At 47.8% G+C, this 21154-nt stretch overlaps 1 protein-coding gene across 4 annotated transcripts in view; it reads left to right on the top strand.

Moving 5' to 3' along the window:
* Positions 1 to 915: 915 nt before the first annotated feature.
* The window catches only part of GABRA5 (gamma-aminobutyric acid type A receptor subunit alpha5), an 83249-nt gene continuing 63010 nt past the window's right edge, over positions 916 to 21154 (top strand). Inside the window, exons 1-6 of one of the 4 annotated variants that reach the window (XM_054451912.2) lie at positions 916 to 1307; positions 2923 to 2987; positions 3369 to 3528; positions 15042 to 15163; positions 17345 to 17412; positions 17516 to 17736. In XM_054451912.2, coding sequence (XP_054307887.1) covers positions 3443 to 3528; positions 15042 to 15163; positions 17345 to 17412; positions 17516 to 17736 — 497 coding nt within the window. In that variant the 5' untranslated portion in view covers positions 916 to 1307; positions 2923 to 2987; positions 3369 to 3442. Of the gene's footprint in view, positions 1581 to 2131; positions 2295 to 2922; positions 2988 to 3368; positions 3529 to 15041; positions 15164 to 17344; positions 17413 to 17515; positions 17737 to 21154 lie in introns of those variants that run through there. The other 3 variants (XM_054451914.2, XM_054451913.2, XM_063652475.1) reach the window with 3 other exon arrangements.

The raw sequence follows: 21154 nt of genomic DNA, 5'->3' as shown, positions 1-21154 counted from the left end.
TTCATTCATATTTCCTGAAGAACCACTGGAAACAGTTATTTAATAGTGTGGCTAAATGTATATTCAGAGAAACACTTCCTGTATATTTGCACATTTACGTATATTTATGTCCTATTCCTGGAAAAGATTTACAAGTTTTGTTTTTCAGAAAATTTCAGAATTTCTGGAATGTGCAGAAGTATTAGCAGGTAACTTAGATTTGGAATACACTGTATTAGAGATAATTGGAAAAATGAGAGGCTTCCTACACTGGAAGGGCAAAGATCTTTCCCGGAGGGGAGTTAGGAATTTGCCTTTACTTACCATTATTCTGTTAAAAGAGATTATGAATAATGCAGTTTCACAAAAGGAATGAGACAATGGTGTAAGTAAACCTCCCCATCATGTTTTCAGTGGCTTTCCTTTGAGTCTTGAACGTTTTCCACTGGGTGTTATAATCGAGAGTCCCCCACCTCCTGGGGAAGCAAGACCTCGCAACCCCAAGACGATGCGCTCTTGCTTGTGTTGTTTGAAGGGGCCCTGCTGCCGCACAGTTGTCATTAATGCCACCCTCACCTCCCAGGAACTGCACCACTAGGACGGACGACACACCGACGTAATGACCATAGTAAGACCCCATGTACGTGGCTAAGGAGGCAGTGACCCGACGTGGCTTGGAAGCCCTGCTGGGGAGATCCTGCCTGGTCACCCCAGATGCGCTCTCCGACCTGCAGCCCCCAGGGCTCCTGGTCCTTTCCCGTTGCCACTGCGGCTTGTTGTTAAGAAATGGAACTTCAGAAAACCCCCAGATACACACTGCATTAGGTAAGGATTTCATTGTAATCGAGTCCAGTGTGACCCTGGCTTTCCCTTCCGTAGTAATGCATTCCTGTCTATGAGTGAGATGAAAAAAATGTCCACAGGCCAGTTTCTTTCAGAAGCGCCTGAGATGCGCATGTACAGGGGTGCCATGGAGCACCCGAGAAGGACCCAGGCCTGGGCAGGGAGGCGTTGGGGCCGGCTCTAGGGAGCAAAGCTCTCGGAGTCCAGGCCTTTATCACCCGACTGCTGACACTGCCCTCCCATCCCTGCTCTACAAGGGGGCGGTGGTGATTACACGAGGCGCCGAAGATGCTGTTGAGGGCCCTGAAGAAACTTCAGCAGAACAGGGCCTCTCCCCTTGCAGGCCGAGCCGCGGGCCCTGCGCCCTCCCCCTCCGCCCAGCTCGGCCGAGGGCGCGTTTGCTGAGCGTCTGGCGGCCTCTACCGGAGCACCTCTGCAGAGGGCCGATCCTCCAGCCCAGAGACGACATGTGGCGCTCGGGCGAGGTGAGAGCGGGCGCGAGTGCGCCGGGGGCGCTGGGGGGCTCTGCGGCGGGCGGCGCGCGGCCCCGGGCGCGGCGCGGAGCGGAGCTGCAGGGCGGCGGCGGGAGCGCGGGGCGCAGGAGCCGCTCCGCCGGGAGTGCCGGGGAAGTTCGCGCTGGCAGCATGGGGCGGTGACGCCGCACCGGCCTTCCGCGCCTGCCAGCCGGGCGAGAGCAGGCGGAGGAGAAGGAGGATGCATCCTCACCGACGGCTAGCCTCCCGGGGCCGGCGCGCAGGGTGAGCCCTGGGCGCTCCGGGCCGGGGCAGTGGGGTAAGAGGACGCGAGCGGGGAAGAGGACTGACGGCCCCGGCTCGGTCCGCACCCCTCTCCTCGGGGCGCCAGAGCGGCAGGCTGCGTGGCCGGGGAGGAGAGGTGCAGAGCAGGCGGGGCGCGCAGCCAGGCCAGAGTGCAAACTTTACCCTGGCTACTGCAGGGCTGAAGCCGGGCGCGGGAGGGCGCGGGGTCCGGGCGGCTCATCCCTGCCGGACGGGGCACCAGGGCGCGGTGACCAATTGGGGGTGGGGGACACCCGCTGCCACCATCGCGGGAGCCGGAGGGGTGAGATCGCCCACCTGGAAAGCCAGCGTCAGCCCCGGGGCTCTGAGGCGCGCGGTGTCCCGGCGCTGCTCGCGGGGTGGACTCGGACCCCGCGGGGGTGTCGCGCGCGTGTCGCGCGGGCTGCTCGAGGCCAGGGGACTCGGAGCCGCCGCTGCACCGCGCGCTCCCAGCCCAGGAGGAAGGCGCTGCCTGGCGGAGCGCTTGGCTCGTACCCGGGGCAGGAGCCGGGGAGGTCTGCGAAAGCCGGGAGCGAGCCGGGGAGGGCTGGGGAGCTGGAGACCCTCGGCGCGCTGCTGCGGACCGCGCGGGTGGCCGACCGCGGGTGCCAGGGCGACCCAGGCTGCGGCTCCGCAGTGCAGCCCCCGCGCCCACCTACCCTGGCGCCGGCCCTGGTGAGCCTCTTTGGGGGGTCCGGGGGGTCGTGGGAGCGCAGCCTCTCCTGGGGGTCCCTGGCTCGGGGCTGAGGGGCGGCGGGAGGCGCCGCCCGGGTTTCCCGCATGCAGCGCCGCGTGCTCGCCGCCTGGCTCTGGCCCGGGCCCCGCGACGAGCCCCAGGACGCGCCCAGGCGACCACCGCATGGCACCCTGCCCTTCTTGGCAGGAGTCGCAGAAGGCCTTCGCTTCCGAGGTGGAAGTACCTGTTGTGTCTCCCAATTCCGGAGTTTGCGGGGGATGGGGGTGGGGGGGCTTCTTGGGAAAATGCTTCTTTTCGAAGCACACTGTTCGGATGCCTGTGAGCACCTATTTGCGTTATGCGCATACTGAGAAATGCGTGTTTTCAGGAAGGTTAGTCGTTGAGCCCAGAGACAATGTCTGCCTGGATCTCAAATACATTAATTAGGGTCCAGCACTGAGCGGAGAGACTTCCACAGATGCAGTGGTTAAGTTATGTAGTCACGGGGACCGAATGCCGGGAAAGTAGCCACACTCTTTTATAGGCAGTTGTCACAGTATTGTGATCCTGCAGAAAACCTGTTTCTTAAATGTGCTTTTCCCCACTTCTTTCCACATACTTTCTCAGTGCCTTGCAGAGAGAGGAGTAGTTTGCTGGCTTTGAACGCGTGGCGTGGCAGATATTTCAGAAAGGTAAAATTACTACACTTGTGGATTTGACGGATACAAAATAGAGTCGCTCAGATAACTACAGCGTTTATTGTAATAATTGGACTAATGGTTTATTTGATAGCATACTAAAAAACAAAACAGAGTATTTGAGTGGAAAACAACGAATTAGCATGATTCTGCACCCTGAGTAGAAGTAAAAATAAGCCTCTTGTTACTTATTTTTATGCTCCAACTTACTGCCCAGTGAGGGTGGTGGAAAATACCTGGTGTGCAGCTGTCCTGGGGAAGGACAGCGGGCTCCTTTCTTTGCAAATTGTTGTGATAGCAGTGTGATTTGATTCCAGGAACTGTGACGCAACAGCATTGATGTTCACGTGCTTCCCCGCTTTGTGTGCTTTTCAGCTTCAAGAACAAGCTGGAGAAGGGAAGAGTTATTCCTCCATATTCACCTGCTTCAACTACTATTCTTATTGGGAATGGACAATGGAATGTTCTCTGGTTTTATCATGATCAAAAACCTCCTTCTCTTTTGTATTTCCATGAACTTATCCAGTCACTTTGGGTAAGTTACCATCTGTGCTTTTATTTTATGATGTTAGGGACACTGGTGCCTTTCAGACATGTTACGGGAGCAGCACATCCATTGAGCAAGTCCTCGCCTGCCACCATTGCAGTCCCAAGCCCTTCACTTGTTGTAAATAAACGGAGTCATTGCCCTGACCCACGCTTTCTTCCTGAGCAAGGCTGCTCCTCACGTGGGGTCTCTGAAGTGAGTCAGAGAAAAAAAGGCAGATTATGTTTTCAGAAATGGAAGCTGAAGATGATATCCGAGTCAGCTGTGATTCTTCCTACTCAGGTTAAAACAAGATTCAGGAGTTCACATGCATGAAGGACAGTCACTGCTTGTTAGACAAGGCAGTGCCAACATTTCAGTTGCCCTCCACGGTTCCATTATGCAATCAAAGTTGCCTTGAAAGCCGGGCCCATGCTACTTGGCATTGAAAAGGACTCACAATGGTCCTGGCCTGAGCCAAGGCCCTAGAACTGTGACCATCTGAATGCAGGTGCAGACACCATAAACCACAGGTGCCTGAAGATCTGAAAGACACCCCTGAGGTTCTGGCACTATCATTTCCAGTAACCCCTCTTTTATTTTAGCCTTTAGTATCCTCATACCAACTCTAACCTTTTTTTTCATGAAACTTGTGATAACCGACATCGTGAATGAGTGTTCTTATGAGGCTGCTGTTCCTGTTCTGACCCATGCCCTAGAATTGTTCTGGTTAATCAAAAGGATTGTAACTTGAAGTTGATGGCGTATAATTAAGAAATTAAATGTCAGGACAAAAGTTGGCAGCGTTAGTGCTGCAAAAATGGGGTCCAGAGGTTTCACAGCCTATCCGCATTAATGTAAATTATCACAGGATGGAGAATACACAGTGGCTTGGCAACAGCCTGTAGACAGCCTTCCCATCCAGGGGGAAAGAGGACATCCCCAGGGCCACGATGTTTTCTGTCTGTCCTCCGTACATTTTCTGCTCTTCTGACTCTTCTGTGCAGAGGAAGGGGTGGGTGTGGGGGCCTTGCTCAGGTGCAGTGGCTGGTAGAAGACAGCATTGGGACTGTAGTCCACATCCACCCGGGTGCAAGCCTGAGCCATCAGCTGAGACTTTGTCCAGCAGAGCTGAGCTAAGGAAGATGCTTGTCCCTCACCAACAGAAACCAGGCAGTGTGTGCACTCTAACCACACTGACAGGAACAGGTGTGTGGCATGTCTCAGCCCTTTGAGCCATTCTAAGTATTCCCTTGGGAAAGAGCATTGGCTGTGGCTCTTGCCTTGCTTATCTTGAGTGGACGCCTCCCTTCCCATGCCTTCAGATTTTTTTTAATCTGTTAAATGAATGTTTTCCTTTACAAGTTCTCTGCAGCTGCCAAAGCCTGTAAACTAGCATGTTCACAATGTTCTTCTGGATGAAATGTCTGTACATAAGTGAAATCACACAGAATATTCAAATTTGTCAGCTAATGCATTAGGTAGTTGGTTTGTTTGATATACCACATATATTTGGTAGCATTTTGGTGGTAAAGAATATATCAGGATTGGAAACTTATATTTTCTTTAAAATGTCTTGGCTAGGCCAGGCGCGATGGCTCATGCTTGTAATCCTGGCACTTTGGGAGGCCGAGTGGGGGTTGGATCGCCTGAGGTCAGGAGTTCGAGATCAGCCTGGCTGACATGGTGAAACCCCATCTCTATTAAAAATACAAAGATTAGCCAGGCATGGTGGCACATGCCTGTAATCCCAGCCACTTGGGAGGCTGAGGCAGGAGAATCGCTTGAACCCGGGAGGTGGAGGTTGCTGTGAGCCGAGATCATGCCACTGCACTCCAGCCTGGGCGACAGAGCAAGACTTTGTCTCAAAAACAAAACAAAACAAACAAACAAACAACATCTTAGCCAAATAATGTATTATGAATTTGCATTGAATAAGCATGAAATGGTTTCACTCCCTGGTAGATGCAGGTCTGAAATAGGAAGTAATGTGTATAAGGAGTTTAGCCCCAAGAAGCAGGTATGCTTTATTTCATTCTGTAGCTTTCTGAGGTCGTCTTCAAAATAGAGGGGTATTTTAGTCTCTGAAATACCCCTTAGTCTCTGAAAAGCTAACACTTACTCTCTGAAAAGCTAAATACATCTTAGTCTCTGAAAGCTAATACTGAGTAAGTGGTAGAATACCCCTCAAACTTTCCAGAAAATTAACTGTTGGAGCAGTTTTTAATCTTTTAGGAATATGGCCAGTAGTCCATCATAAAACAGCACCGACTAATTGCAGCAAATATGTGAGATACAGAAATCAATAATGAAAGGAATCTCTTTAATTCCACCACCCAGAGACAACCATGGTTCCCATTTGGTGCACTGACTTCCCCTTGCTTCTGTGCATGTTTTTTATACAGTTGGGATCAGGCTGTGCAGTTTGATACTGTGCTTTTTTCCTATCCAATACATTATCACAATTTCTTTAAAATGTATTATTTTAAATGGCTGCATATTTGACAGGGCAAGAGCGCCTTCTGTTAGCTTCTTCCCTAATTGGGGATGTTTACGTAGTGAATGATTTTGCTGTTATAAATTTTCCTGTAGTGAACGTATTTGGCTTACAAGTTTTCTTAGGTATTTGAGATTATTTATATTAGAAGATATTTTTGTAAGAGGAATTTTACATCAGGTTCTTTGAGCACTTTTCACTCTTGACCCTGCGCGCCCAATTGCTTTTTAAGAAGTGGGGTTTCTAGCAAAGCGGGAAGCCAGGTTCACACATTCTGGCCAGCAGGGCATGTTTTTCAACAGCCACAAAAGACATCATAAAATACATCAAGTCTCTATTTTTTTCCCTTCCTATAGGAGACTCCTCTTACTTGTATATTATCTAAATGGACTTAAGAATAATTGTGTCAAATCCCGATTGAAGTTTCCTAATATTTAGTTAACTTTAAATCTTGAAAAAATAGCTACCACAACGTGGAGCACCTGTCTTTATGTTTCGTGTTTTGGTTTTGGGTGAATCCTAGGAGCCACTGTATGAGCTGAGCACCGTTAGCCCATCTTCTAGCTGGGAGGGAGGGAGGATGAATGCCTAACCTGGGAAGTCAGGAGTCCTTACTTGGAGCTTCCCGTGTGACTCCGCCCCCTGTCATTTCTTGGACTCCCTGACTTGAATGTACACAGTTTGCAGGGTAGCCCTGGATCAAACCAGTCTAGACAAGAGGGAACATAATTCTAAAAGGTAGTCCCTGCTTCAGAGTGGAGAGAGTTTTCAGTACTTGGGGATTAGGGGGAAAAAAGAGTCTGGGTCAGCTCTGTTTATTTTCCCTCCAAAGAAAGAGTTTATGTGATTGGGTTCAAAAGAAAGGGGAAAGGAGAAGCATCAAAGGGTTGAATTTCAACCTGATTCTAGGACAAGAGAAGTGCTGACTCCTGAGAGGCCAGAGAACTGGCAGAGGGTGAGGAGGGCTATAGAGAATCAGGCAGGGAAGAAGAAGGAAAAAGAAAAAGAGTAGGGCTATGTGCGTGGACCAAGTCGAGATGCAGTGTTTGTGAAACGTGTGTGGCACTGGCAGTTGGAAAATTTATAGATGTGATAAGTGCAATGTACTTGGTGATTATATAGGATAACTGATGTGAAATTGCTTGGAAAATACATGAGTGTTCTTCTCCTTCTCTTGGTCATATTCTAAATTTGATTGGAGTCACCAGCAGCTCATTTTCAATAGTCTTCCTAATTCTTCTGTTAGTTTTAAATTATGGAACGAGACCGAGTCAAGTATACAATACAATAAGGCCCTTTTTGGACACTCAGCCCCGTGCTGAGGTACGTTTGACGACCTGGGATTATTTGAAGTATTATATTTATTTTAGTAAGACCAGTAAACAGAAGTACATGTATAGAAAAACCAGTACAGAAACAATGTTGGCACCAATATAATGTCAAAATACACAATATTAGATTTAAACTGGAATTAATTTATCGTCATTAAGAAAATCATACTTTATCAGACCTGATAGACCAGTGACAATTGTGAGATAAAATTGAGGATTATCAGCTTAATAATAAGGTAAAGTCTGAGTCCATTGATTTTATTGTCTTAAATATATTTTGGAGGTTTACTGATTGATAAAAAATCTGTTGAACAATTTTAATATGTGGGAGCTGCAACTCAAATAGACTTTGGAAAACAATATTTTATAAGCAGCAATTAAAAGTAGGTTCTTGGAGAAGTGACTTTCGAACATGAACAGATAGAGTCTTCTTTATCTGTCTACACAAGTGTGCCAGTGTGGACGTTTGTTTTTGTGAAGAGAACCATTCCATATGCTCACTCAAGGACAGTTCCCTTCTTTTAAGTAGAGCAGAAAGTACATTCTCTGAATCACACAGGTACTCATGATATCTTTTTAAATGGAAAGTTCTCCGTTGTGAATCCCCAGATGACAAATTCTTCCTGCACCATAGCTGCGGGTTCATGAGGTCCGGGACAAACAGTTATGGTAACAATTCTAAAAGCACTCAGAAAGCCCACTGAAGCAGGGAGCAGGAACACAAGTGGTGGCGCACCTAAAGGCTTCAGCGACCCTTGGGAGAGCCAAAAGGCAGTTCTTGGACGTGGCAAAAAAATGTAGGTGGTTAAAACAGGACTATAGGGGAATGTCCAGCATGTTTTTAAAGGTACCCAAAGTAAAGAATTCCCAGTTATCTGCTTTATAAAGGAAACTTTCAGCGTGTTCAGCAGGCACTGAGCAGGCAGGAGAGTCGGCCAGCGCAGCTCTCCGCCAAGACTGTCTGGCAGTCAGCTCGGGAGTGAGTCACCGACTCCCTTCAAGGGGAGAAGGAGCGTGTGGGCTTTCGGGTTTTTACAAAGGTTCAAATTGCATAAGATGCTCATTTTAATTAATGAGAAATTTCAGAGGAAAGTACTAGAAGCAAAAATAAAAAGAAATCTCATCAGAGAAGTCTGGTGGTAGCAACAATAATTATCAGCATGTATATGAGTGTATCTCCTTAATATTCACAATGCATTTTTTTAAAAAATGCAGTTTAATTTACACAAAATTCTTGATTTGCAGGTGAAAAGAGCTCAGGTGTTTGAGCTTAGAGAAGTGTGTCCAAGTTTCACCATCTGAAAGTGATAAAAGCAAGGTATCCCTGAGAATGCAGGCTGGGCTAGCACGCTCCACTGCAGGGCCTGCTCCAGAATGTCCTAATTTTTATTATAGTGCCCTGAAAAGGGAAGGTATGGGGGGAGGACTATATATGGGAAACCAAAGAATATCCTAATCTAGAACTCACATGTTACCACTGTGAAAACATTGTCTACTGCAGCCCGAATAAACTCCAACACGGAATATAGATTGTGAACTGGAATACTGTGGAGAAAGATCATTTGCTAGTGAGAGTAAGACCTGCAGTGAAACAGGCTTCAGCAGTTCATTGAAAACTCTATTTTATTTGTATTTATTTAACAACTTATTTTAAAATCAAAAGGGCAACCTAAAAGTGAATGAAGCACAGAACCAGTTAATTTTTAGTTTTAACAAGCACAATTGGGCCATCACTGTACTGTCAGTTCGGTTCCTGTTTCAGGACCGCTGGTGAATATTTAGGATGGCATTAAGTGTCATTTTGACAGAGGGCAGTGTAGCTGTCTGGCTTCGATCTCTGTCCACTCTCTCTGTGTGATGTCAGAAGAGTTACTTCACCTGCCTGCAACTCAGTTTCTAATCTCAGTGTGGGATTAATCATGGGTCCAGGATCACAAGGCTGGTATGAAGGATCAATTGCCAACCTATGCCAAATGCTTAAGCAAGCCCAGGTCTGTGTCAGGGGAGGGTATGCTAAGTGCACCAAACCATTATGTGTTCTGTGACCAGGAGACTTCTGGGGTTTACTGGACCCAGAGTGTGAGATGGTGCCTGGCCTCAGCCTGAGCACAGCAAGGTCATTGCCTTGCCCACATCTGCAATGTCTCCCTCGCAGGGGCATCCTGGGGGACATTGCCCGGCAGCTACACCAATGTGGACTGTGCCCTCACCATGCACCAGGCACTGTTCCAGGTACTGAGATGCACAGAGCAGAGCAGGGGCAGAGTGGGGCTTGCCTCCCAGGAGGGTACACTCTGGTGTGCATGGAATAAGTGTCAGTAGGTTATGATGATTGCTATGAAGAGTAATTCATAGCAATTCATAGTGCGTGTGCTGGAAAGAGATGCTTGAGCAGAGATCCGAGGGAGGTGAGGATGTGAGCAAAGCTGTTGGCAGAGAAACCTGAACTGGCAGGAGGAATGGCGGGTGAATCCCAGGCTGTGTGGCAGGTGCATACTTGACGTGTTAGGAACAGCGGAGGGGCAGGCGTGAGGAAGTGGGAGACGGGGAGGGAGCGTCGTCAGGGAGGAAGGGCTGGGGTTGGGATCACATTCCGAAAGTGCTGTAGGCCATGCAGGGGAGCATCAGGAAGGACAGTTGACTTTTATCTGGAAGGGCAGAGAGGGCCACTGAGTGGTTTTGAGTAGGTTTGAAACATGATCCAATTTAGATGTGATAATGATGTGACTTAAACGTTGAAGCTCACTCTGGGTGCAGAGTGAAAGAATAGAATGGAATCTGGAGTGAGGTGAGAGGGGGTTAACCCAAGACGCAGTGGGGACAGTGAAGAGGTGATTGCAGTGGCACAGGGGAGTGGCTGTTTTGGCCAGCAGCATTAGTTGATGGGTTATTGTGAGCATGAAGGAAAGAGAGAAGTCAGGGATGACCCCTAGGTATTTTACTAGAGAACCTGACAGGTTCACCTGCCTATGATCGAGCTGGAGAGGGCAGTAGGGAAGAGGTTTGGGTACAGAAGGTCACAGGTGCAGCGGTGTTGTGGGAAGCCCCTGGAGACACCACTACGTCTCCCAGTGGATGTAGAGGTCTGGAGGACAGAGAGGGATTGGGCTGGAGGTGTGGACCTGAGGTGTTTCCATACTTTGGGAGGTATTTAAGCCACTGGTTTGGATGAAACAGTCAGAGGTTAGGTGCAAACAGAAAGGAAAGGGTGTCTGGATTGTGCCCTAGGGCATGCTTGTGTTCTGAAGTCAGGAAGGTAAGAGCGGCAGCAAGACTAAGGGGAAGAGGCAAGTAAAGGGAAAGACAGACAGAGCCATGCCCTGAGGCCAAGTGGAAAGAGGTTGTAGGAATGTTGCCCACAGGTCAACTAAGCTGAGGACCAAGACTTGATCTTCAGATTTGGCCATGTGGAGTTCATTCCTGGCCTCCAGAAGAGAAGCTTCCTTGGGATGCAGGCAGTGAAGGCCTGGCAGAGTGGTTGCAAGAGAAGGGAGGGGAGGGAGGCAGCGGGGGTTGCTCATATGGACAAATCTAGTGAGTTTTCATGAGAAGATGGACAAAGAATGGAGCAGTGACTGTAAGGGAATATGGGGTGAATGAAAGGCTCTTTTAAAGAGTGGTGGTATTAGAGCAGATGTCCTTGCTCATGGGCATGGCGAGAGAATGGGGAGAATGTGTGTAAGGACTGGGATGGAACATCACTGTGTCATCACCTATGCAGGACCCCCAGTGTGGCTGGGAGGAGGGACAGGGCTGAGTCTAGGAAGGAGGGCAGGGTGGGAGAGGTGACTCTGGCCTGTGGGGCCATAGGGCTTGGGTTTTACATTGTGGACAGCAGAATTCTGAGTCGGGTAGCAGTGCCAAGGGCAAGAATAGAGAACCTCCATGAAGAGTAAGGAATATACTTCAGTAGGATTTCAGGAGCTGCAGGGAGAACTGGGGGAATTTTAGGATTTGGCAGGAATATTGGAGAGTTCTAGCATGATGTTCCATCGCATAGACTCAGAGCCTCGTAAAACAATGTGGTGCCTGTCCATGTTTTCCACCTTAAGAGGGGAAAGCTGTTATTTGGAACCCTGGGATTGACCCTCACTGTCCAGCCAGTGTCCATCTTGGTTTTGTTTTCTGTTACATTGTTGTTGTTTTTCTAATATGGTGCTTAAGTGATGGGTAATGGGCATTTGAGGAAAACATCACACAATGGTGCCATTTAGAGGTACTCGTTTAATGACCTGAAAGTAACAGACAAATAAACAGAAGAGACATTTTTCGGAAGTCATTAAATACTGGGGAAGAACAAAATTTAAGAAGACAGATAAGCTGCAGCTTAAAGCAAGCCCAGTTCAATGTCCAAAGTAATTTCCAGTCAAAATACGTCTGCAGTTGCCATTATCGAACTCACTGTATGTAAGTCAGAAGTGGTCATCCATATAAGGAAGATTACATCACAAAGAAGCATGTCACACACTGCCTTCACTAGTTCGGTGGAATGACAATACCGAAAAGATTTTTTCTTCTCCAGAAATGACGCCACAACTTGTACCCTTTCAAGTACCAAATAAGGAAAATGTTGGAACTAAGAATATGGCATAAGTGGGACATGTTTTGTAGAGAATATGCATTCAATATAAGGAAATAATTCCTATTTTAAGAGAACCTAGTGAATTAACCCAGACTAAAATTGAAGGGTAAGTCACCAAATTTTCAAGTATTTCTGTTATGTCTAAGACTGTTGTTAGTAATAGGGATATAATCTCAGCTCACAAAAATTCACTTCCCCAAAGAACGGAGCCTTTACTTGTCCTTGAAGCACTCGTGGACTCTGGTCGACCTCAGGATGAGCAGAGCTCCTGGGCTGTACTCAGTGCAGTTAAGAAAAGCAGGAGTGGTGCATTGGCGAGTGCAGGCTGCCTGCTGACCCTAAACGGAGTGAGCGCTGTATGGGCTGAGGACATCTTGGTTTCCACCTGTAGGACTCATCCGTCACACGCTGCACATTATTGCACACCAAAGGCATAGCCCTGGATTTCTGTGTTATTTTGTTTTTCAAGTGCTTTCAATGAGCCAAAATGGAACAAAGCAAGCTGAAGTTCCTCCTTAGCTTAGCAGCAGTTCTTAAAGATCATGCAGCTTGATAGAGGCGCTAGCCAGTTCCCCAGACATGTGTGAAGGTCTCCTGTACGAAGGCACTTACACACCAGGGGCTGAGAAAACACAGCATTTGCCTTCTATGGTACAGCACGGGCCTTTCTCTCCATGGCTGTGAAAGCGGTGTATTTCATAACCACGCACTGCAGATGAAGCATTTTTGAGGATGGCCTATGGACAGAAGAGGGCCTCCAGTTGATGAAAAAACAGAAAACAAAAAAAAAACCCCTCTGCTCCTACCCCGATAGGCATCATCAGAGCTTTTTAAGAATCTGTTTCTTCCCTCCTAGAGGCTATCTTCAGTTAATACAGCAAGGACAACACTGCAAATCCCCAGCCATGGCCCCGTCATACAAAGAAAGGTCTACAGATAAATGCAAAAGGCAGTTATGGCAGGAAAGCGTAGACACTGAAATTCCTCCAAGAAAAGTGTAATTACGTGCAAATGTGTGTAGATCTACTGAAACTAACGAAAATAATTTTGATCAAGAAGTAGAATCTGAGCTTTGAAATTGTTAAGCATAGCATTCTATTCCGTCACTGTGGGAAATGATTAGGGTATTTGTGAGTGGGATTCAGAGCCCAGTGGGATGGTGTTTCCCTAAAACTGGCAGAGCAGGTGTGTCTTTATCTCCGCTTCTGGAGAGAGCCACGGAAAACAACGCTCACAGAGACATCACTGTGGCTGCACAGCCTCCAAATGGTCAATCATGAAGTCAAGCCTTTGTCTCTGGACAGCCAGGGCTGTTACCGTCTAACACAATTTAGGAACATTTTCACAGCAGAGAATGGAGTAGCTTAGAAAACTTTAATTTCAACATTAAGATCTGCTTTTTCTACTAGTACCTCAATTGGTAAGATAAAGAGACAGCAAAGACCTTCCAAAAATTGAGCACCTGGACGTGGTCTAAAATTGAGTTGCAAACTCGGTGACAATTATGAGGTCTGTGAGAAGTGCATCAAGAGGCCAGATCTGGTTTGACCAATAGTTACACAACTGGGCAGGTACAAAATATAACCTTCTTTTTTCCCCCCGCAAAACCCTGAGGAAGAAGGCTGTTCACTGGGAGGAGCTATGCTAGGCTTAGTGCTTTGTCTTTCCGAAGTGTGCAACTGTCAGGGATGTTGGAGAAAGGGGAATTTAATGTTTTTAAATATGAAATCACAGAGTTAAAAAAGTATATGTCTGTGGGCTCCATACTAACAGGAATGGATTTTAGCTTGTTAGAGCTTCAACTATATGCATTTTTATGGTGATGTGAAACTTAGATCAAAAGAGTGTTATTCCTTTATTCTTTATTCTCATGTTCTATTCAAAAGGGAATAGCTTTAGGACTAGCAAAAATTGATCTGTTAGATGCAATCAATGAAAATGACTGACTTTTAAGAACAGGGTGGAGCAGGCCAGCATCGATTCTGACCTCAGCATCTCTCCATGGCTGGTGGCTCTCAGCTCTGATTTCAGCCTTTTCATGGGAGAGAAAGCACTTTAAGCACAGCTGGGGCCCCACAGCTGGGCACTTCAGGGAAGTACCAGGAATCACATGTTCTTCTCCTGAGTGCCCAGGGCGCTCGCTTCTTGGGAACCACAGCTAGCTTTCAGTTTGGTAAGTCCCCTTGAAGCCAAATTTGCAGTCAAGTGCTCAGTAATTCAAAACCAGTTGCTATTTGCACATCTGAAAGCAGCTGTAGAAACCTGAGGTGGGATCCATGCTCTTCAGCTGTGGGGCTGTCTTCTGGGCTTGTGGTCTCTCTGTGCCCCCAGATACCATCCTCAGTTTGTCTAGATCTGCTAGGGCAGTTTCTAGTTTTGTTCTGCTCATACTACGTAAGCTTTTGGAATCTGGATAACTTGATTGAACAAACAAAAAATGTTCTTGTGTGTTCCCTGAGGCTCAGCCCACTCTTCTCGAGGGTTTATTGTGTGACGCTGGGTCCCACAGAATGTGTTGTGAGCTGGCACACTGAAGGGGCAGGACCCCAGAAATGACACAGACTCCATCATGTCTGTAACTCACTCTCCAATCCTGGCATATTATTCACAGCACAAATGCTCCCAGACCAACTAAGGATGCAGTGAGGTTTGGGAACAACAACCTCGGAAAGTTTCTCAGCGTCCCCTCCACGCCCCAGCGCCCAGTTCGGGTGACTCTAGCAATACGAGAGCTCTGTTTTTGTGTGTTTAAACCAAACTTCTGAAATCCCCTGTGAGTGGATTAGGCTCTGCCAGTCCATGCACAGTGGCTAATTGGTTGTTAAAAATGGCTAAAATATTGACATAAACCAACTCCTTAGAATCACAGAATGATAGACTTTGAGCCTCAGGTTAAGTGGCTGGATAACTAGCCCCAAGCAGAGTATCCTTGTATGTTGGAGAACTGAGGTGTATCGAGGCCAAACAATTCCCTAGGCAGTGTGGGAGCTGTGTTCTCAGATCCTCGTCTCAGGAGACAAGCCTCCACGTGACTCCCTGGTTTCTGTATCTTGAGAAGAATTTGTAAGAAATAATATGTTTTAATGCTTCCTCTTGTTTCTCTTTTTAAAAGCTTTTCACAGATGCCAACCAGTTCAGTGAAAGATGAGACCAATGACAACATCACGATATTTACCAGGATCTTGGATGGGCTCTTGGATGGCTACGACAACAGACTTCGGCCCGGGCTGGGAGGTGAGTGTGCTCTCCTCAGCTGAGCCCAGCAAGGATCCAGGAAGGGCTTACGTCTCGTCTCAAGCTTGTGTTTGCGCTGATTCAAACAATTCCTAAAAGAGCTTCCCTGCCAGGATTTTGGCATGATGGCTGTTCCACTCTTGCCAAGAATCATGCATCCTTTGTTATTTTCTAGACGCAAGATCCTTTGTTATTTCTAGGTGGAAGAAGCTGGGGGAAGTGGTCTTCCCAAAGCATCTTTGCAAAATCCCCTCTTCCCAGATAATCTTAATGTCTAGTCTGGTTAATTTAAGGAGGAACCAGCTTTTAGGCGTTACTAAAGCTTAGATTACCCTATGTTAAATAATAATATAAAATCAACCTCATAGTCTTGTATCTATGCAAGTCCTTTTCAGAAATCCACTGTGGAATGCAGTCATCCTTTATATTTTTATGGGTTATGCATTTAATGCTTCACTATGGCCATAGTCCTAGTATTTACTTTGACTTTATGGAATTCAATAAAAAGGAACTGATGTAGATTGTTCTTGTAGGGTGCACCTGGCACAGCTTCATTGTTGTGCTAAGAATTGTGTGCAGTTTCCAGGCATGTGCAATCCCCTTGGCTCTACAGTTTAGATGTGGAGTCTGAACTTGTTGGGTTAGGTGAGGTAGACACTTCCCAGTGAATACATTCTTGGAGGGAAAAAATTAGTTCTCTAGTATTTGCATTTTTTTTTTTTTTTTGAGATGGAGTTTCGCTCTTGTTGCCCAGGCTGGAGTGCAATGGCATGATCTTGGCTCACTGCAACCTCTGCCTCCCAGGTTTAAGTGATTCTCCTGCCTCAGCCTCCGGAGTAGCTGGGATTACAGGTGCACACCACCACACCTGGCTAATTTTTGTGTTTTTAGTAGAGATGGGGTTTCACCATGTTGGCCAGGCCTGTCTCAAACTCCAGACCGCAGGCAATCCACCCACCTCGGCCTCCCAAAATGTTGGGATTACAGGTGTGAGCCACAGTGCCCCGCCTAGTATTTGCATTTTTAACACGGAGATCCACTTAAAGCATGAGTTGCCACTCTGCCTTTTGGGCACAGGCTCTTTGACAGTCTCTTACTCTGCCCTCTGAATTATGTTCCTAGGCCTGTGTGCCCAGCATTCCAGTCCCTTGAACACACTCAGAAGGGTCAGAGCATCTAGAGGAGCCCTAAGCTGCCATCAGTGCTTGTGGTATTCTCTCATCCTCTCTGCCTTTCAGTCCTGCAGAGTAGGAGGATACCATGGAAAGCCTCCCGGGCCACCCTGCTGGGGCTGGCATCTCAGTGAGGAGACAGGCACACTGCATCATACAACACACAGCATCACACAGACACCTGCCCACGCACAGATGCACGCCATGCAGACAGATGATCATCACACCGCGAGCTGCTGGAGAGGCAGGCCCACAGTGCAGTTGGAACTTACTCGGTGTGGGCTGCAGTGCACTTTGAATTGCTTCCTACTCATGACCACGGGGACTTACAGGGCCCTGGTAGTGCCCAGGGAAGTACACAGGTTTTCCCCCAAATATTATTAGCCACTTTTATCACTTTACCTATTTCCAATAATTTTGTTTGAAATCACAGTCTCCCATGATAGGGCTTTCTATAATAACAATTCGAAACGCTACATAAGGAGAAGTGGGTCTTCCTTCCTGTCTCAGGGCGCACTGGGCACATTCTCAACATCCTTTCCCGGAGACCACCCAGGACCTCCAGCTTTGACTGGAAAGTCAGCTCCCCTCATCCTGAATTGTCTGATGCTTTTTAAATCTCCTCTCTATGGCGACGGCATGACTCTGAGCTGCTAGGCTGGCATCATTGTTCTAGGTTTACAGAGGAGGAAATGGAAGCTCAGGTGTTTGCAAAACCCCAAGGCCCCACGGCGAGGCCTCAGCCCAGGTCTTTCCAGGACTGCTCCCCAGGGAGCAGAAGGAGGAGGAGAGCCAAGCTGTGTTCTGTATGATGGGAATTTCATTTCATGGTATAGTGGGGAGCAGCTCGATTTCATCTGGTAATTGTCAAGTCCTCCAAATTTACCAAACGCACTGCAAAAGCCCCCGGTTGCAGAGGGTGACCCTGGTTACTGGACTGAGAGCACGAAGGTGTGACAGACGCGCAGGGTGAGTCGGTGCAGCCGAGGGACCTGTGTCTGTGTTTCAGAGCGCATCACTCAGGTGAGGACCGACATCTACGTTACCAGCTTCGGCCCGGTGTCCGACACGGAAATGGTAGGTCCCGGGGCATGGCTGGGCAGACAATTCTTACTCCGAGCCGCAGACCCCCGCCCAGGCCCCGTGCCCTCTGACTGCCTTGTGCCTTCCTTTCCACTAGGAGTACACCATAGACGTGTTTTTCCGACAAAGCTGGAAAGATGAAAGGCTTCGATTTAAGGGACCCATGCAGCGCCTGCCTCTCAACAACCTCCTTGCCAGCAAGATCTGGACCCCAGACACGTTCTTCCACAACGGGAAGAAGTCCATCGCGCACAACATGACCACGCCCAACAAGCTGCTGCGGCTGGAGGATGACGGCACCCTGCTCTACACCATGCGGTGAGCGCCAGGCGGGGGCGGGCGGGGCCGGGGGACCGTGCGGGGCAGGCGCGGCTGCCCATCCTGCCTCAAGAGCCGCACCACCGAGCTGTTTTGATCACAGGTCTGAGACGGCAGCGCGTTTGTGCTGGGGGTTCCCCCTTGCCGTCTGCCCACACCAGCGCTCTTGGACGTTCTTTCCCAGGGCTGCCATAGTTCCGTGGCCGTTTGTCATTTGGACTCGTTTATTTGGTTCAAGCTCAAGAGCATGTTTGGAACCATGGCCCAGATAATGTCAGATTGGGAAAAATTATTATATAAAATTTAAACATCTAAGGAGGACCGGGTGTGCTGGCTCATGCCTGTACACCTGTAATCCCAACACTCTGGGAGGCTGAGGTGGGAGGATTGCTTGAGGCCAGAAGTTCGAGATTAGCCTGGGCAACATAGCGAGACCCTGTTTCTACCAAAAAAAAAAAAAAAAAAAATCACCCAGGCGAGGAGGCATGCACTTGTGGTCCTAGCTACTTGGGAGGCTGAGGTAGGAGGATCGCTTGAGACCAAGAGTTTGAGGTTGCGGTGAGCCATGATTGTACCACTGCGCTCCAGCCTGAGTGACAGAGTGAGATCCTGTCTCGAAAAAAGAAAAAAAAAAGAAGGGAATTTTTTATTTTCTTTTGTTGCAATTGTGTAGCCTTTGGAAGTTTTAAAAACCCATTTCTCACATGCTTGGATAACATTCCAATGTCGAGGTTAAGTTTTAGTATTTATCATTTAAATGGACTGTTAGTCATTTTTAAAATTTTGAATTATTCATTGCCTTGGATAAATCAATAAATTGATCAATGAGAAAGGCTCCTTTAGAGTTTTTCAAAGTTTCCAAAGTGGGCCTATGGAAGTAGGCTTCAGAAAATATTTTTTAAATTGAAAAAAACAGCATTAAAGTCAAGTTTAAAAAAGGAAGCACATTCCTTTCACGTAGGTATTGGAATTTCTCTATCTTGCTACAATTTTTCACGGTAAACTTTGTATTTAAGAGAGTAATCATAGTGGAAACTAATATTGATGCTCTCATCTTTGGAGGATCTGTGTTTCCTAGTGTATATTCTGGTGAATACTCTGACACACTGTGTTCTGTTGATTAAAGGGAAAGAAAAATCAAGCTTTTAAAAAACTAAATTTTGTTCAGAGGTCTTACAAGGGACTACAGACTGAGGCCTGTAGCCTGGGAGCCACCCTTTGGAGAGGGTTTACTAACGGCTCTGTGTTTCATCCCACTGCTGTGCACACGTGGTGGATAATCAGCCTGTGCAACATCTCATCACAGCTTGGGTGCAAGAGCACATTTGGTTATGGTTTGTGGAGGCATAATCACTAACCCCCTTAGACCCTACCTTCTGTGTAGGAAAAGGCAGGGACTGGTGCTCTTATCTTGTAAAGAGTGTAGTGACTCAGGGCCGGGCACGGTGGCTCACGCCTGTAATCCCAGCACTTTGGGAGGCTGAGGCGGGAGGATCACGAGGTCAGGAGATCGAGACCATCCTGGCTAACATGGTGAAACTCCGTCTCTACTAAAAAAAATACAAAAAATTAGCCGGGCATGGTGGCGGTGCCTGCAGTCCCAGCTACTCGGGAGGCTGAGGCTGGAGAATGGCGTGAACCCAGGAGGCGGAGCTTGCAGTGAGCTGAGATCGCGCCACTGCACTCCAGCCTGGGCGACAGAGCAAGACTCCGTCTCAAAAAAAAAAAAAAAAAAAAAAAGGATGTAGTGACTCAGGCAAGAGATGTGGCGGGCGTGAGCTCTATCCTGTTTGAGCTTCAAAGCATCTTTCTGGAGACACAATCGGGGGCTTTGTGAAATGATGCTGGCAGGTGGAAATGAGCAAAGGTGGCTTCTCTCACATTTGTTACCTTGTCTCACAGTTCCAAATCTATTTGACAGCAGGACTGTCCTGGTAACAGCCCAATAAGGAGCTGTGATGAGTGAGCCTAGAGCACACGTCGTGTCATTTTGTCTTTCCTCGCATTGATCTTGAATGTGTTTGCCATAGATGGAGATGTGAGTTTTGAGCATCAGTGTCCTTGGACATTACCTTGTTGATGCAGAGAGGTTTGTTGAAAACCTGAGAAATATTTCAAGGGTTGAGAATAAGTCCTTGGCCATCAGTCCATGGAAAAAGGAAGGGTTTGGAGAGAAGCGAGTGCAGTCTCAGCCCTGTGTGTAGACAGCAGGTGTGGAGACAGAGGCCGAAGTGTTGGAGGATGTCTAGGGGTTCACGCAGGGCTGGGAGGAATGCTGGATATGGTTACTGTGGGGATGCTTGTGTTCTGCTCATGGAATGAAAATACACTCCTGGTCCTCGTCAGACTAGTGTTCTTGATTCTCATCCTAATTAAATCTAATCTTAATTTAATCTTTGAGTCCAAAGCCTGAAAGGTGTATCACATATATGCAGTTTGCTGTTGTTGTTGTTGTTGTTTTTGAGACGGAGTCTCACTCTGTCACCCAGGCTGGAGTACAATGGCGCGATCTTGGTTCACTGCAACCTCCGCCTCCTGGGTTCGAGCGATTCTCTTTGCCTCAGCCTCCCAAGTAGATGGGATTACAGGCGTGTGCCACCACACCCGGCTAATTTTTGTATTTTTAGTAGGGAGGGGGTTTCACTACATTGGCCAGGCTGGTCTTGAACTCCTGACCTCAGGTGATCCATTGGCCTCGGCCTCCCAAAGTGCTGGGATTACAGGCGTGAGCCACCGTGCCCAGCCAAGGTATGCAGTTTTAGTTCTAGAAGACAATGGGACACACTCTCTCCTCTGAAGCATTGTTGCCTGAATGGAATGGGGAGTTAGTGTCATTCCTTGCAAGGGGAAGAGGCAGGAATAGCGCCACCGAATGCGTCTGTATAGCAGGCAACTTCACAGACACAGCGTCCTTCAGCCCTCAGACAGCCCTGCCAGCCAGGTGACACTGTGACCATAATGGACCGAGAGAGTAAGGCTTAGGGGTGTTTGGTAACCAGCCCAGGATCACACAGCTACTGAGGAGGTCGCAGGAATTTGAGCCCAGTTCTGAGCAATGTTCTTGTTTAATCCACCACATTTGAAAATTCGAGGGACACGGCATCATTCGATTGAGAGTGGCTTTTTGGGAGTGTCATGCCCAGAAGGGAGCCAAGGAGAGGTGAGAACAAGAGCGACTTGCCAGTGGTAATTAGTGGCTGTTTGTGCGGAGGAAGAGTCTGCTAATGAGCTGCAAGGTTGATAATGAGTTTTCTTTTTCAGTCATATACAACATTTGGAAAGTGGAAATAGTTCCACTTCCAAGTGTTATGAATTTTAATGCGATAGAGCTATAGCTAGAATGCTACAGCAGTTTTACCTATTGATTTAGCAAAGCTGGTGAAATGACTCTGCAAACTACTGGTGAAACGGGAATCAC

Source organism: Pongo pygmaeus, chromosome 16, assembly GCF_028885625.2.
Source record: "Pongo pygmaeus isolate AG05252 chromosome 16, NHGRI_mPonPyg2-v2.0_pri, whole genome shotgun sequence".
Taxonomy (NCBI): Eukaryota; Metazoa; Chordata; class Mammalia; order Primates; family Hominidae; genus Pongo; species Pongo pygmaeus.
This window is presented reverse-complemented; position numbering and strand designations above follow the sequence as displayed.